Source organism: Pongo abelii, chromosome 19 (assembly GCF_028885655.2).
Source record: "Pongo abelii isolate AG06213 chromosome 19, NHGRI_mPonAbe1-v2.0_pri, whole genome shotgun sequence".
Lineage (NCBI taxonomy): Eukaryota > Metazoa > Chordata > Mammalia > Primates > Hominidae > Pongo > Pongo abelii.
Window position 1 is genome coordinate 15,991,127 of NC_072004.2, and position 13,673 is coordinate 16,004,799.

The following is a 13,673-nucleotide window of genomic DNA, read 5'->3' on the forward strand; positions in this document are numbered from 1 at the left end:
GAAACCAGAGCCGGATGAAATAAGGGCACAGAAAAGCTCACCATGAGAAGACAACACAGCAGAGCATGAAACACCACAGGGTACAACTCATTTGCATCTGATCCCATGTATCACAGAGTTATCAGAATACCAAGTCTACAATTATCTGTCTCTTCCCTCATGGGGCCTTTTTATCTGAGATGGCAACAAAAGGAAGAACAAGCTCAAGAGTGTGCTGCTTTTGTTGAGAAGGCCCCTAATACCCACCCAAACCTTTGGGGTCCTGTTAATCAGCATGTTAGGCTGTGGAGCAAGAAGGAGTTAAGTGTAAGAAAGGAGAGAGAGCAAAGAATGGGCGGGGTGCATGGATGTATGTTGGGGGTGGTGTAGAATGAAGAAGAAGGAGAGAAGGATCTAGAGTGCAGCAGAAAAGAAAGAATTTTTCCCTCTCCATGCCTGGCTGCTACCTGACAAACAATCAAGAACCATAGAGCTGGGATCCTTCTGTTTGTCCCTCTAATGTATGGGAAGGTGGGTGAATCATCAGGGTTATGAATGCTACCATAAGACTTCACACAGTATATATTTGTGTCCCAAAGCAGAGCCCGGACCACAAGGCCCACACTGACTGCCTCTCTGTGGCAAACATCACATATGTCCATCACCCACCCTATTTATTGCTCCTCCCTTCCAGAGGTGAACCTCCTCCATGAATTTCCCTTCCTGAAACTCATGATGGGAACCTCAGGCTGCCTGGAATACAAATTGGCACAGCTCAGGACATTCAGCTTAGCATGGGTTTTTCAGGCGAGACTTTTTCCCTATATGAGAGTCACGAGGCTGTCAAATGCTGTTATAAACTAGCAAGGTTGGGTTTGATCATGCAGTTAAGGTTCTAGCACTGCATAACTATCCAGGCTAAAAAGCTCATTTAAAAAGGGGAACTTAGAGGAAAATTCTTTTTTTAGAAAGGGAAATCTGGCTTGGACTTGGGTTATAGACTTCTTTTTTGAGTACAAATTCTGTAGTAACAAGATATTAACTGTCATCATCTTTTGAACTGGTCACTCAAGGAAAAAACTGACGTGCCTCAAAAGCAAACATGCTGTATCATAGTTGTTGCAATGAGTAGAAAAAGGGGTGTATCATATACGATAGTGTTTCCTTTCTCATAGCCAGTTAAATATTATCTCTATTATCTCTACCAGGAATACTTTATGGCCAACCACAAATTAGAGTAAGCTAGTAAAGAATGTTGATTTTTATTGACTATATTTTCTGTGGAACACAGGCTACAGTGCTAGATGAAGACAGGGAGGAAAGAAGGCTGATAAAAAACATATTTGTGGACTGTACTGACAATAATTTCTATTTATCAGTAAAATTTCCCAAAGTGATAAAGATTCCCTTTACCTCTTGGGATCCATGCTTAGATCCTCTACTATTGTTTAAACACTCTATAAATTACTTATAGGCACCCTCTTCTTTTCAGAGTTGCTTTAAAGCTCATCTTAACACAAAACACAGGAAATGAAGTAATAGTTTCCATATAAGACTATTAAAAAAAGAGAGAGGCCTAAGAATTTGTCTAGTTTAATTTTCTTTTTTTCTTTCTTTCTTTCTTTCTTTTTTTTTTTTTTTTTTGAGACAGGGTCTTGCTTTGTTACCCAGGCTGGAGTGCACTGGTGAGATCACAGCTTACTGCAGCCTTGATCTCTTGGGCTCAAACAATCCTCCAACCTCAGCCTCCCAAGCAGCTGGGACTATAGGTGCACACCACCACACCTGGCTAATTTGTGCATTTTTTGTAAAGACAGGGTGACATCATATTGCCCAGGCTGGCATCTAGTTTAATTTTCTACTGAGGAATCTGAGGTCCAAACAGGAGAGAAATAAAAAGGATAAGAGTGATTGTCCCTCTATTTTTTTCTGATTACTAGTATAATATTCATGTGGAAATTTTGGAAAGCAGAGAAAAATGTAAAAAGGCAGGGGATCCTTTTATATTCTTAATACAAAGGCAACCACTGTCAAAATATTGGCAGATTTTCTTCTGTCCTTTTTCCCAAATAGTATTATTTTCAATATTGAAGGTATTATTTCCAGTACATGCAACTTTATGTCTTGTTTTTAAAACATGTTCACATATCATAAGCATGTTCCCATAAATGTTAGCAAAAACCCCTGGTAATCATTTTCAACAACTGCATTATATTTTATCCAATGAATACACCATGCTTTATTTAACCATTCCTCTAATGTGAGACAAATTTAAGTTGTTAATAACTTTTTACTCTCCTAAAAAATGCTATGATGATATCTGCCTGCAAATTATGGAGTAATTACAGAGTATTCTCCCCTCAGATAAATTCCTAAAAGGGAAATCACTGGAATAAAAAATATAAAGCATATGGGCAATAATCCCAATTTAAACCACGGTATCTCTTTTGTCTACATGACTTTCTAAGCACATGCAGAAACTCTACATGCAGTGGAGCCCAGATTAGGCATATGGCCCCACTCCCTAGCAAGGCATCAATAGCCCTTCCTTTCCATGGTATCCTAAGTGCATCACTGAAAGTGGAAGTAGGGTGAGATTTAACAGGTCATGTAGGCCATTTCCTACAAGCAGGATGTCCTAAAGAGCATTTCAGATTGCACACTGGATTTGTTAAAAAGGGGAAGAGATTTATAGAGCCAAATAATTTATCATCATTGACAGTAATGTCTTGTCAGAATAATGCCCTGTCAGATTTTGTGCTGACAAAGATTTATGAATCTATCAACTGGTAAAATTTTCCCTCCTTGCTAGTGAGCATGATCTAGAACACTAGTTTCTCTTCAGCTTCCTTTAGCTTTAGCCTAGTGATCTTTCATTTGACAAGTATCCACAAATTATACTTATTCCTGGCTAGAAAGGGCTCCCAGGAGCCTTGGTGTGTGGGGCATATTTTGGGATCTAAATAGGAAACTAGGTCTAGAATTGGTAATTTCCCCAGTCCTCCACAGAATAACAAGACAGAAAAGTCAGTTACCATTACTAACTTATCCAAAGGGAATGCTTTAAAAAATAGTAAAGGAAATTTCTGCCTATCAAGAGCCATAAAAATGCAAAAACCACTACAATTCCTCATGTGACTTAAGGAACCCCTTTGACTCTGTGGCTTTTACCTCTCTATCAGATTCTTAATGTCTTTACCTTTCAAATAATATTTGGTTGATTAAAAACTGCCTGAGGTGAACATTTTTAGGTATGGAGTTAAAATTATTTCTGAAGCAACATTTTCAAAATTTAAAAATTGCTCTGGCCAGACAGTGACAATAGAAGAATGTGAAGTGTGGAGTGGCCATTGAGATGTGCTCTTAGGTACCCAAAATTGAAACATTTCAATCCTTTCTCTAACTTTTCTGATCACTATGCCTATTAAAGGTAGCAGCTATAGCCCTGGGACACATTTGAACTAAGTAACTGTGATTACCAAATGCTGCAACTTCAATAATATTTAACAGAGAGATGCTTATTGATACGCCATGGCCAGACACAGTTTGGTTTCAAGGTTCACTGATTAATATTTTTGAAATTTCATGCCTGCTATAGTTTGGATATGGTTTATTTGTCTCCACCAAAATGCATGTTGAAATCTGATTCCCAATGTGGTGTTTTTAGGAGGTGGGGCCTAGTAGGAGGTGTTTGGGTCATAGGGGTGAAACTTTCATAAATGGTTGGTGCCATTCTTGCAGTAGTGAGTTCTCTTCTGAGAACTTAGTTTCCAAGACAGCGGGCTGTTAGAAAGCGAGGATCTCCTGTTTGGTCCTCCCTCTTGCCTGTGTCTGTTCTCCTTTGATCTTCTCTGCCATGTTATGATGCAGCACAGAAGCCTTTGCCAGAAGCCAGGACCATGTCCTTGAACCTCCCAGGCTGTGGAACAGTAAGCTAAGTAAACCTCCTTTCTTTATAAGTTACCAGCCTCACGTACTCTGTTATAGCAACACAAAATGGACAAAGACAATGCCCCAATACAATGAACTTCAGAAGCTGGAAAATGAAAAAGCTCAAGCAAACATGTCAATATATTAGGTGCCATAGAGGATGCCAATGAAGGCTTTTCTGGTTGTTTTTAAATTGTCTCAAACAGAAATGGCCTAAGATTTACACTGGGGGAAATTTCCCATATAAAATCCACCATTTTATGGCGGCCCTAAACACTTACCCTTTCCTGGGACATTTCATAGTGGAGGTGAAGGGCTGTGGGGTCCCAATCCACAGCAATATAGGCATTTCCAATGAAAGCTCTGTCTTCCCCACAATCAATTTTACACCCTCTGCAAAATCTAAAAAGGGGGGAAAGATCCACAGAGGAAGAAATAATTATGAAGGAATTTAAATTTTCTTAATAAAAAATATTCTCCCTTCCTACTTTTCTGCTTTCCTCTTGGGCCTCACAATTTGTCATGGGCTTCTAACTTCAGACTCTGATAAATGTAGGGATACTTATTAATAATTATTATCATTTCAGGGAATCATGCTTTTCACTTTTCAAGTCTTTATTTTTACAAAGTACTTGATAACCATCTGTTAATCACAGGAAGATGTGAACTTTATGGTAAATAAATGACATGGGAATTGACTGTTTGAGATACTACAGCATGCAAGAAATTCCAAATTCAGTTATTTAATGCTCTCAGGTAGGACAATTTATCTGGTATAACACCTAGCTCCTTGTTTGTAAAATGGCAGTTTAAATAAATGCATATAAAAGTTTACAGAGGCTGGGCATGGTCGTTCATGCCTGTAATCTCAGCACTTTGGGAGGCCGAGGTGGGTGGATCACCTGAGGTCAGGAGTTCGAGACCAGTCTGACCAACATAGTGAAACCCTGTCTCTACTAAAACTACAAAAATTAGCCAGGCACGGTGGTGGGAACCTATAATCCCAGCTCCTTGGGAGGCTGAGGCAGGAGAATTGCTTGAACCTGGGAGGCGGAGGTTGCAGTGAGCTGAGGTAATACCACTGCACTCCAGCCTGGGCGACAGAGTGAGACTATGTTTCAAAAAAAAAAAAAGTTTATAGAGTTGCAGCGGTAGAGTGGGAGATGGGGTAGGGGAGGAGGATATAATAAAGTCATGGTTCCAATGCCTACTTTATTAATATTATTATTATTTTTCTTGAGATGGAGCCTCGCTCTGTCACCTGGGCTGGAGTGCAGTGGCACGATCTGGGCTCACTGCCAGCTCCGCCTCCCGGGTTCAAGCAATTCTCCAGCCTCAGCCTTCCAAGTAGCTGGGACTACAGGTGCCCGCCACCATGCCTGGCTAATTTTTTGTATTTTTAGTAGAGACGGGGTTTCACCGTGTTAGCCAGGATGGTCTCGATCTCCTGACCTTATGATCTGCCCACCTCCGCCTCCCAAAGTGCTGTTATTACATGCGTGAGCCACCACGCCCGACCAATGCCTACTTTAGACTCAGTTTACTAAGTCTATCGCAGTTCTCTAAAGGTGGACTTTAGTATCATTAGGCACTTTCCCTGCTGTAACAGTAATGACCAATCAATCTCTGTAACTCTTTAAAAACCAAGAACAGATTTCCAGCAAAGTCTAGTAAAGACTAAGATCTACTGTGCTCAGAACTGGCAAACTTATTTATATTTAAGGAGAAGCTTGGCATGGTGGCTCACACATATAATCTCAGCACTTTGGGAGGCTGAGGTGGGTGGATCACCTGAGGTCAGGAGTTCGAGACCAGTCTAACATGGCGAAACCCCATTTCTACTAAAAATGCAAAAATTAGCTGAGTACAGTGGTGTGCACCTGTAGTCCCAGCTACTCGGGAGGCTAAGGCAGGAGAATTGCTTGAACCTGGGAGGCAGAGGTTGCAGTGAGCCAAGATTGAGCCACTGCACCCCAGCCTGGGCAACAGAGTGAGACTCCATCTCAGAACAAAACAAAACAAAAAAGGAGAGGTGAAGTTATAGAGTAATAAATGTTTATCACAAGCTATGAATTTGGTATGGACTGTAGTTTATAAAACCAGCTAAGTCTCAAAAGCAAAACTTATCTATTGACCTCAAAAGGAAGTGAAAAACATTTTTTGAGACAGAGTTTCACTCTTGTTGTCCAGGCTGGAGTGCAATGGCACAACCTTGGCTCACTGCAACTTCCGCCTCCTGGGTTCAAGTGATTCTCCTGCCTCAGTCTCCCAAGTAGCTGGGATTACAGGCACGTATCACCACGCCCCACTAATTTTTGTATTTTTAGTAGAGATGGGGTGTTACCAGGTTAGGCTGGTCTCAAACTCCTGATCTCAGGTGATCCACCTGCCTCGGCTTCCCAAAGTGATGGGATTACAGGCGTGAGCCACCGTGCCCAGCCACAATTCTTGAGTTTCTCATTATTCACTATTTACTTCTCAAAATTGGAAATCTTAGGAAAACTGTATCATATCTAAAGCTGAAATTCTACTAATGTAATTCTTTTGCAGGTCACTTTACCTATACTCTGGGCACCAAGCACAGGAGTTCCCATCTTTCTGCACAACTCGTAGAGTGAATGGATATTGACAGCCGATACTGTTATCATGGAAAGAGAAGAGAACAAAAAGAGTGTAAGAAGCATTTCTGGTTCGAGGTCCAACTCCTTTTCATCTTCTCTTGAAGTAATCCTAGGAAGGGGCATTTGTCACAGCAGTATGCTCATGTTGACAGCTCAACGTTACTTACCCTAATCCATTAGCTGCAGCCCAGTACCAAATACACTCTGGCTTCCCATCCTCTATCTGGGCTTACAGAAGGGTAGACATACGACTGCCAGATGTCTCTAAGGGAGCCATGTGGCCCATGAAAATTTTACAAGATAAGCTAATCATGAAATCAAATACCAATTATCCTTCAGCCTTAATTCTATCAGAGGATTTAATTCACATTAAACTAAAATAATTAGATCTTTCCATGACAAGAACACTGACACATTGCAGAAAGCTGTATATTTAGAAGTCTTCTTGAATCAGAATCGCTGATGTGGTACATGCTAAGTACTGCCTTAACTACTCAGAGTTATAAGCTACATACCATTTTTGGAGTAACTTCTTTTTTTTTTAGTATACTTTAAGTTTTAGGGTACATGTGCACAACGTGCAGGTTAGTTACATATGTATACATGTGCCATGTTGGTGTGCTGCACCCATCTCACACCAGTTAGAATGGCGATCATTAAAAAGTCAGGAAACAACAGGTGCTGGAGAGGATGTGGAGAAATAGGAACACTTTTACACTGTTGGTGGGACTGTAAACTAGTTCAACCATTGTGGAAGTCAGTGTGGCGATTCCTCAGGGATCTAGAACTAGAAATACCATTTGACCTAGCAATCCCATTACTGGGTATATACCCAAAGGATTATAAATCATGCTGCTCTAAAGACACATGCACACGTATGTTTTATCGCGGCACTATTCACAATAGCAAAGACTTGGAACCAAGCCAAATGTCCAACAACGATAGACTGGATTGAGAAAATGTGGCACATATACACCATGGAGTAACTTCTTTTAACTGCCAATGATTATGTCAAGATGGCCCTGTGGATTTTCCAACTTTTAAAAAAATTTACTCATCCTTGCCCTAACAAGGAGCAGTGCAACAATTTATACGTATTATTGAAACATAAGCTGTACACCTTAGATGCATGTAAAATTCCTACTTGTCAATTATAGTTCAATAAAGCTGGGGGTGGGGGAGAAGGAAGCAATGCAAGGAATATAACATAAGAGTGGCATACTTTACAGCTCATCTGGCAACTGATAGGAGTTATTACATGGGCTATTAAAGGTAATGAAACCATGATAAAGAGTCACTGTAAGGGCAAAAGTGAGAATCACATCTGGCATAGGAGTTCCCATCTTTCTGCATAACTCATCCAGTGAATGATCACTGATAGACTGTACTGTCTAGTACCATGTCCAACTCAGGCCAGCAATAAATGAGGAATCAAAAGAAAGATAACAGGATAAAACAACCGAGTAGCACTCTCACAGAAAGCTGTGCAGCACTTCTCTTCCGAAAATTTCTTTTACCTTTTGCTCTAACTGAATGAAGCCTGGCTTTCTTGAGAATCCTGCTCCCCCTGCAGACTTTTTCCATTTTTCTTTTTGAGACGGGGTATCACTCTTGTTGCCCAGGCTGGAGTGCAATGGCATGATTATGGCTCACAGCAGCCTCCACCTTCCTGGGCTCAGGTGATCCTCCCACATCAGCCTCCCAAGTAGCTAGGATTACAGGCATGCACCACCATACCTGGCTAATGTTTACATTTTTTGTAAAGATGGCATTTTGCCATGTTGTCCAGCCTGGACTTGAACTCCTGGGCTCAAGTGATCCTCCTGCCTCAGCCTCCTAAAGTGCTGGGATTACAGGCTTGAGTCACCACACACTACTCTCTGCACTTTTTTTTCTAATACATTCCAGAACCTGGAGGTAAAATAGATCTCTTCCTTATTCCTATGCCACTTGTACATGATCTCTTCTTCCTTCCTTTTCTAAAACATTCCAGCTTTTTTGTAACATGTGCTACTGAATTATGCCACCGGCTATTCCTCCTTGGAAGGTACATATCTTCTTTACTCACTAAAGATTGTAGCACCCAGTTCACTGTGTTTTTTCTCCACCACTTCTCCTGTTATTATCCTTGGTGACATCAACATCAATGCAATTAATACAACAGTAACTTGGTCTTCTCTCTTCCAACAATAACTTCCCCCACCCCATATGTAAACCCTCTCCAAATGTCATATTCTAGACCTTGTGAATACAAACTTTTCTGCCTCCAAAATCTCAATTCCCAGTATCCTACTTTGCAACCACAACCTCCTATCTTTTTAGGTTACTTACTTATTCAAACATCCCTATTCTAATGATTCTTTCACCCAAGAGAAACCTCCAGTCACTGCCCTGAAATCCTCACTTGCCTCTTTACCCACTGTCCCTGAAAATAATCACTCTTCTACATAGACCCTTAATTCCAGGATTTTGTCCATTTCATCTAAAATTTCCAATTTATTGACATAAACACTCAAGAAGTCGAGAACTATACAATGAACACCCCATGTATTCATTACCCAACTCTAAAAATCATCAACTCCAGGCCACTCTTATTTCATCCATAACTTTACCAAGTACCACTAGAATCAGGTGAGAGCTACCATGCCTGGCTATCTTTTTTAATGTCCAAAGGACCATTCTCTGTTTAACCCACTCCAATCTCTACTCCTTTACCTATACTAAAATAGCTTTCACAAAGATCACCAAAGACCATGTTATCAAATCCAGTGGGCAATTCCCAGTCCTCTGTAGCATTTGAAACAACTATCACTCCTTTCTTGAAATACTTCCTTCACTTAACTCCTGGTTTTCTTCTTACATTACGGGCTGCTCCTTCTCAATCTCTCTCTCTCTCTCTCTCTCTCTCTCTCTCTCTCTCAACAGCGTCTTGCTCTGTCACCCAGGCTGGAGTACAGTGGTGTGATCTCAGCTCACTGCAACTTCCACCTCCAGGGTTGAAGCGATTCTCATGCCTCAGCCACCCAAGTAGCTGGGATAACAGGCATGTACCACCATGCCTGGCTAATTTTTTGCATTTTTAGTAGAGACAGGGTTTTGCCATGTTGGGCAGGTTGGTCTTCAACTCCTGGCCTCAACTGATCCTCCCACCTCGGCCTCCCGAAGTGCTGGGATTATAGGCATGAGCCACTGCACCCAGCCTCGATCTCTTTTGATGCTTTTTTTTCCCTTTTCAATCTCTAAATGTCAGAATGCATATGAACTCAGTTCAGAGTTCATGTATAGATCATGGGAATCTTCTCTATTTAAATCTCACTCTCTAAATGTCAATCATCTGGTCTCAGGGCCTTAAATACCACCTATTTGTTGATGACATTTATATTTATATCTCCAGCAGAGGACATTCAAGTGAATTTCCCACTTGAATATATAATAGACTTCTTGAATTTAACTTCATTCCTGACTTTTCTTGCTAAAGTCTGCTCCTTCCCCAGTTTTCCTTTTTCCATTAAATGGTACCACCATTCACAAACAATTGTTCAGGGTAAAAAGGCAGCCTGGGCCAGGTGCAGTGGCTCAGGCCTGTAATCCCACCACTTTGGGAGGCTGAGGTGGGATCATGAGGTCAGGAGATTGAAACCATCCTGGACAACATGGTGAAACCCTGTCTCTACTAAAAATACAAAAATTAGCCGAGTGTGGTGGCGTGCACCTGTACTCCCAGCTACTCGGGAGGCTGAGGCAGAAGAATTGCTTGAACCTGGGAGGCAGAGGTGCAGTGAGCCGAGATCATGCCACTGCACTCCAGCCTGGTGACAGGGCAAGACTCCATTCCCCGCCCCCCCACAAAAAAAAGAAGTCAGCCTGGATTCCTCTTTCCCTATACTCCACATCCAATTCATTAGCAAGTCCTGGGAAAAGCCCTCATCTAGAAGCTCTTTCATTCAATTACTTGACTTCAAATTTAATCTTGTCCAACTTTCATCTTTACTAAACACAACATTCGTTAACTAAACTGCTTATCTATTATTTGCAGTTTTCCTTTAGGATTTATTTAAATCTTAAAATAAATATTCTAAATAATTATTTATTTAAATAACTTATTTTGGCCGGGCGTGATGGCTCATTCCTGTAATCCCAGCACTTTGGGAGGCTGAGGCGGGCAGATCACTGGAGGTCAGGAGTTTGAGACCAGCCTGGCCAACCTGGTGAAACCCTGCCTGTACTAAAAATACAAAAACTAGGCAGGCATGGTGGTGGGCACCTGTAATCTCAGTGACTCAGGAGGCTGAGGCAGGAGAATCGCTTGAACCCGGGAGGTGGAGGTTGCATTGAGCCAAGATCATGCCACTGCACTCCAGCCTGGGTGACACAATGAGACTCCATCTCAAAAAAATACAAAATAAAAATAAATAAATAATTTATTTAAATAAAGATTTATTTAAATCTTTAAATTTAAATCTGCCCAGGTGTGGTGGCTCACACCTATAATACCAGTACTTTGGGAGGCCGAGGTACTGGTATTGATCACTTGAGGCCAGGAGTTCGAGATCAGCCTGGCCAACATGGTGAAACCCTGCCTCTACTAAAAATACAAAAATTAGCTGGGTGTGGTTGGAAGCCTCTGTAATTCCAGCTACTCAGGTGTCTGAGGTGTAAGAATCACTTGAACCTGGAGGCAGAGTTTGCAGTGAACCAAAATCACACCACTGCATTCCAGCCCGGGTGACAAATTAAGACTCTGTCTCAAAAAAAAAAAAAAAAAAAAAGATGTATTTATCCTAAGCCCTACCCTAATCATCAAAAGACCCCATATCATAACAAATAAGTAAAGAACTTTTTTTAGTTACCATAAAACAGAACTCTCATTTGTACCATGATGGTAAGAAAATGATCTACAGGCTGGGTGCGGTGGCTCACGCCTGTAATCCCAGCACTTTGGGAGGCTGAGGCAGGCGGATCACCTGAGGTTGGGAATTTGAGACCAGCCTGACCAACATGGAGAAACTCCATCTCTACCAAAAAAAACAAAATTAGCCAGGCATGGTGGTGCATGCCTGTAATCCCAGCTACTCAGGAGGCTGAGGCAGGAGAATCATTTGAACCCGGGAGGTGGAGGTTGCAGTCAGCCAGGATCATGCCATTGCACTCCAACCTGGGCAACAAGAGGAGAACTCTGTCGTAAAGAAAAGAAAAGAAAAGAAAAGAAAAGAAAAGAAAAGAAAAGAAAAGAAAAGAAAAGAAAATGATCTACAATTTGACTGAGATAAAAATAAGACATCATCACAATCCCAAAAATTATTCAGAGTAAATGCATTTACTCATCAAATAGAACAGTGGTAGGAAAAAGGGAAAGAAAACAGAAAATGTTAATTATTTTAATCTAGATTTATGAAATTACTTCACGTTAAAATGACATGCTAAGGGAAAAAGAAAAAAGAATGACATGGTATGGAAATAATCCAACAGAATTATTTTTTGTATCATGAGACTTTTTCAGAGTTCATTTATGCAGTTACTCTCATCCTGAATTTCAGAGGACTGAGATTATGCAAATTTTCTGGTGAATTCATACTCTCTACTTTTGCAACACAGAAGACAAGGATATTACTTGAAGCATTAGCAGGACGAATCCAGGCAAAAGATTAGAGAATGGAAGGATTATTAGACACTAGAATGTTTGGCAAAAGGAAGCTGTATCATCTCTCCTACTCCAAATATCAAACCAAATGGTTGAATTGTATGCTCTCCGAGTGGTTCTTCCAAGAGTGATTAAGTTGCCATAGGCTGGGTCCTATCAGTCATGTAGAATTCATATAAATTATTTTTCTAGAGTTTGGAAACCACAGGTTAAGATGGATCCCCTGAACTCACCGATCCTGGGCATGATTACTAGCTTCCTGAGGTGGGAGTGGGCTCGCTAACCAGGATACTTGCATCCAAACCGCATCATATAGGTCTTTCTTCCGGGTATGTACAGTACATGGAACAATCAATGGCATTCCAAAGAGGCTGGGGCTATTCTCCTGAGGTGACAGGAAATACAGTTCTGTCCTCATCTGTATGTATAAACGAGAATAGAGAGTTGAGAAGACAGGCCTCTGATTCCTCCCTTTAGTTCTTCTAACCCTGCCAATGACAGGCATTATCACCGTTTCAGATTAGTCACTATCACATTCTTCTCTATGTTTATAAAACCATCTTTATTGACACAAAGAGAACAGTTATGGTGGAGTCATTAAAAGCGCTGAGGTATTGTCAGTTTTAGAATCGTTGTCTATTCTAACAAACTTGGGTTTCAGCAATTAATATATTCAAACCACAGTTTTCTCTGATAAACATTTCTCACATACACTGAATCACATGTAAAAACTAGTAATAGCTTCATAGCTAAAGGCTTTTAAACAATTAAGACTCTTTCTTTCTCCAGACAATATGCCAGTAAGCTTGGTGTGGTGGCTCATGCCTGTAATCCCAGCACTTTGGGAGGCTGAGGCAAGAGGATCCCTTGAGCCCAGGAGTTTGAGATCAGAATGGGCAATGTAGGGAGACCCCATCTCTATAAAGAAATAAATACAATTAGCTGGGCATGGCGGCATGTGTCTGTAGTCTCAGCTATACAGGAGGCTGAGTTGAGAGGATTGCTTGAGACTGGCAAGTTGAGGGTACAGTGAGCTGTGATTGTGCCACTACACTCCAGCCTGGAAGGTAGAGTGAGACCTGTCTCAAAAAAGAAAAAGAAATGAAAAGATGCCAGTGGAAAAAAAAAAAAAAAAAAGACTCTCTCAACTATAGTTTTCTAGGAATAAGCTGTTGATAGTGGTTGTTGGAGTTGCAATTCCCAAAGTTTTGGAGATTTGTGAAACCTAGTAATACTATTTTGTAGCAAGCTTATCCACCTTCCTAAAAGCAGTTAAGTGATTTTAATCTTTTTTTGTTTCTGTTTTTTAAATACAGGATAGGATTAAAGTAAGGTAAAGTTTTTAAAAATTTGCTTTGAGTATGTTAAAGAGATATTTATGATATTCCTTAATATAGAGATACTGCACAGAATTATCCTGGAAATGGCTGTTTAATAAACATTTAGTATAATGGAATGGTTGGTGGGAGTGGCAGGTTATCCAAAGCTGCTGAACCTTTGAA

The 13,673-nt window shown here is 40.8% G+C and overlaps 1 protein-coding gene across 1 annotated transcript in view; it reads right to left on the bottom strand.

Moving 5' to 3' along the window:
- Positions 1–13,673, bottom strand: part of LOC129051223 (ubiquitin carboxyl-terminal hydrolase 6-like) — a 97,628-nt gene that overhangs the window by 19,304 nt on the left and 64,651 nt on the right. Inside the window, exons 43-45 of the mRNA XM_063718390.1 lie at positions 12,405–12,589; positions 6,470–6,547; positions 4,191–4,311 (exon numbers count right to left, since the gene is read on the bottom strand). Coding sequence (XP_063574460.1) covers positions 4,191–4,311; positions 6,470–6,547; positions 12,405–12,589 — 384 coding nt within the window. The remainder of the gene's footprint in view (positions 1–4,190; positions 4,312–6,469; positions 6,548–12,404; positions 12,590–13,673) is intronic.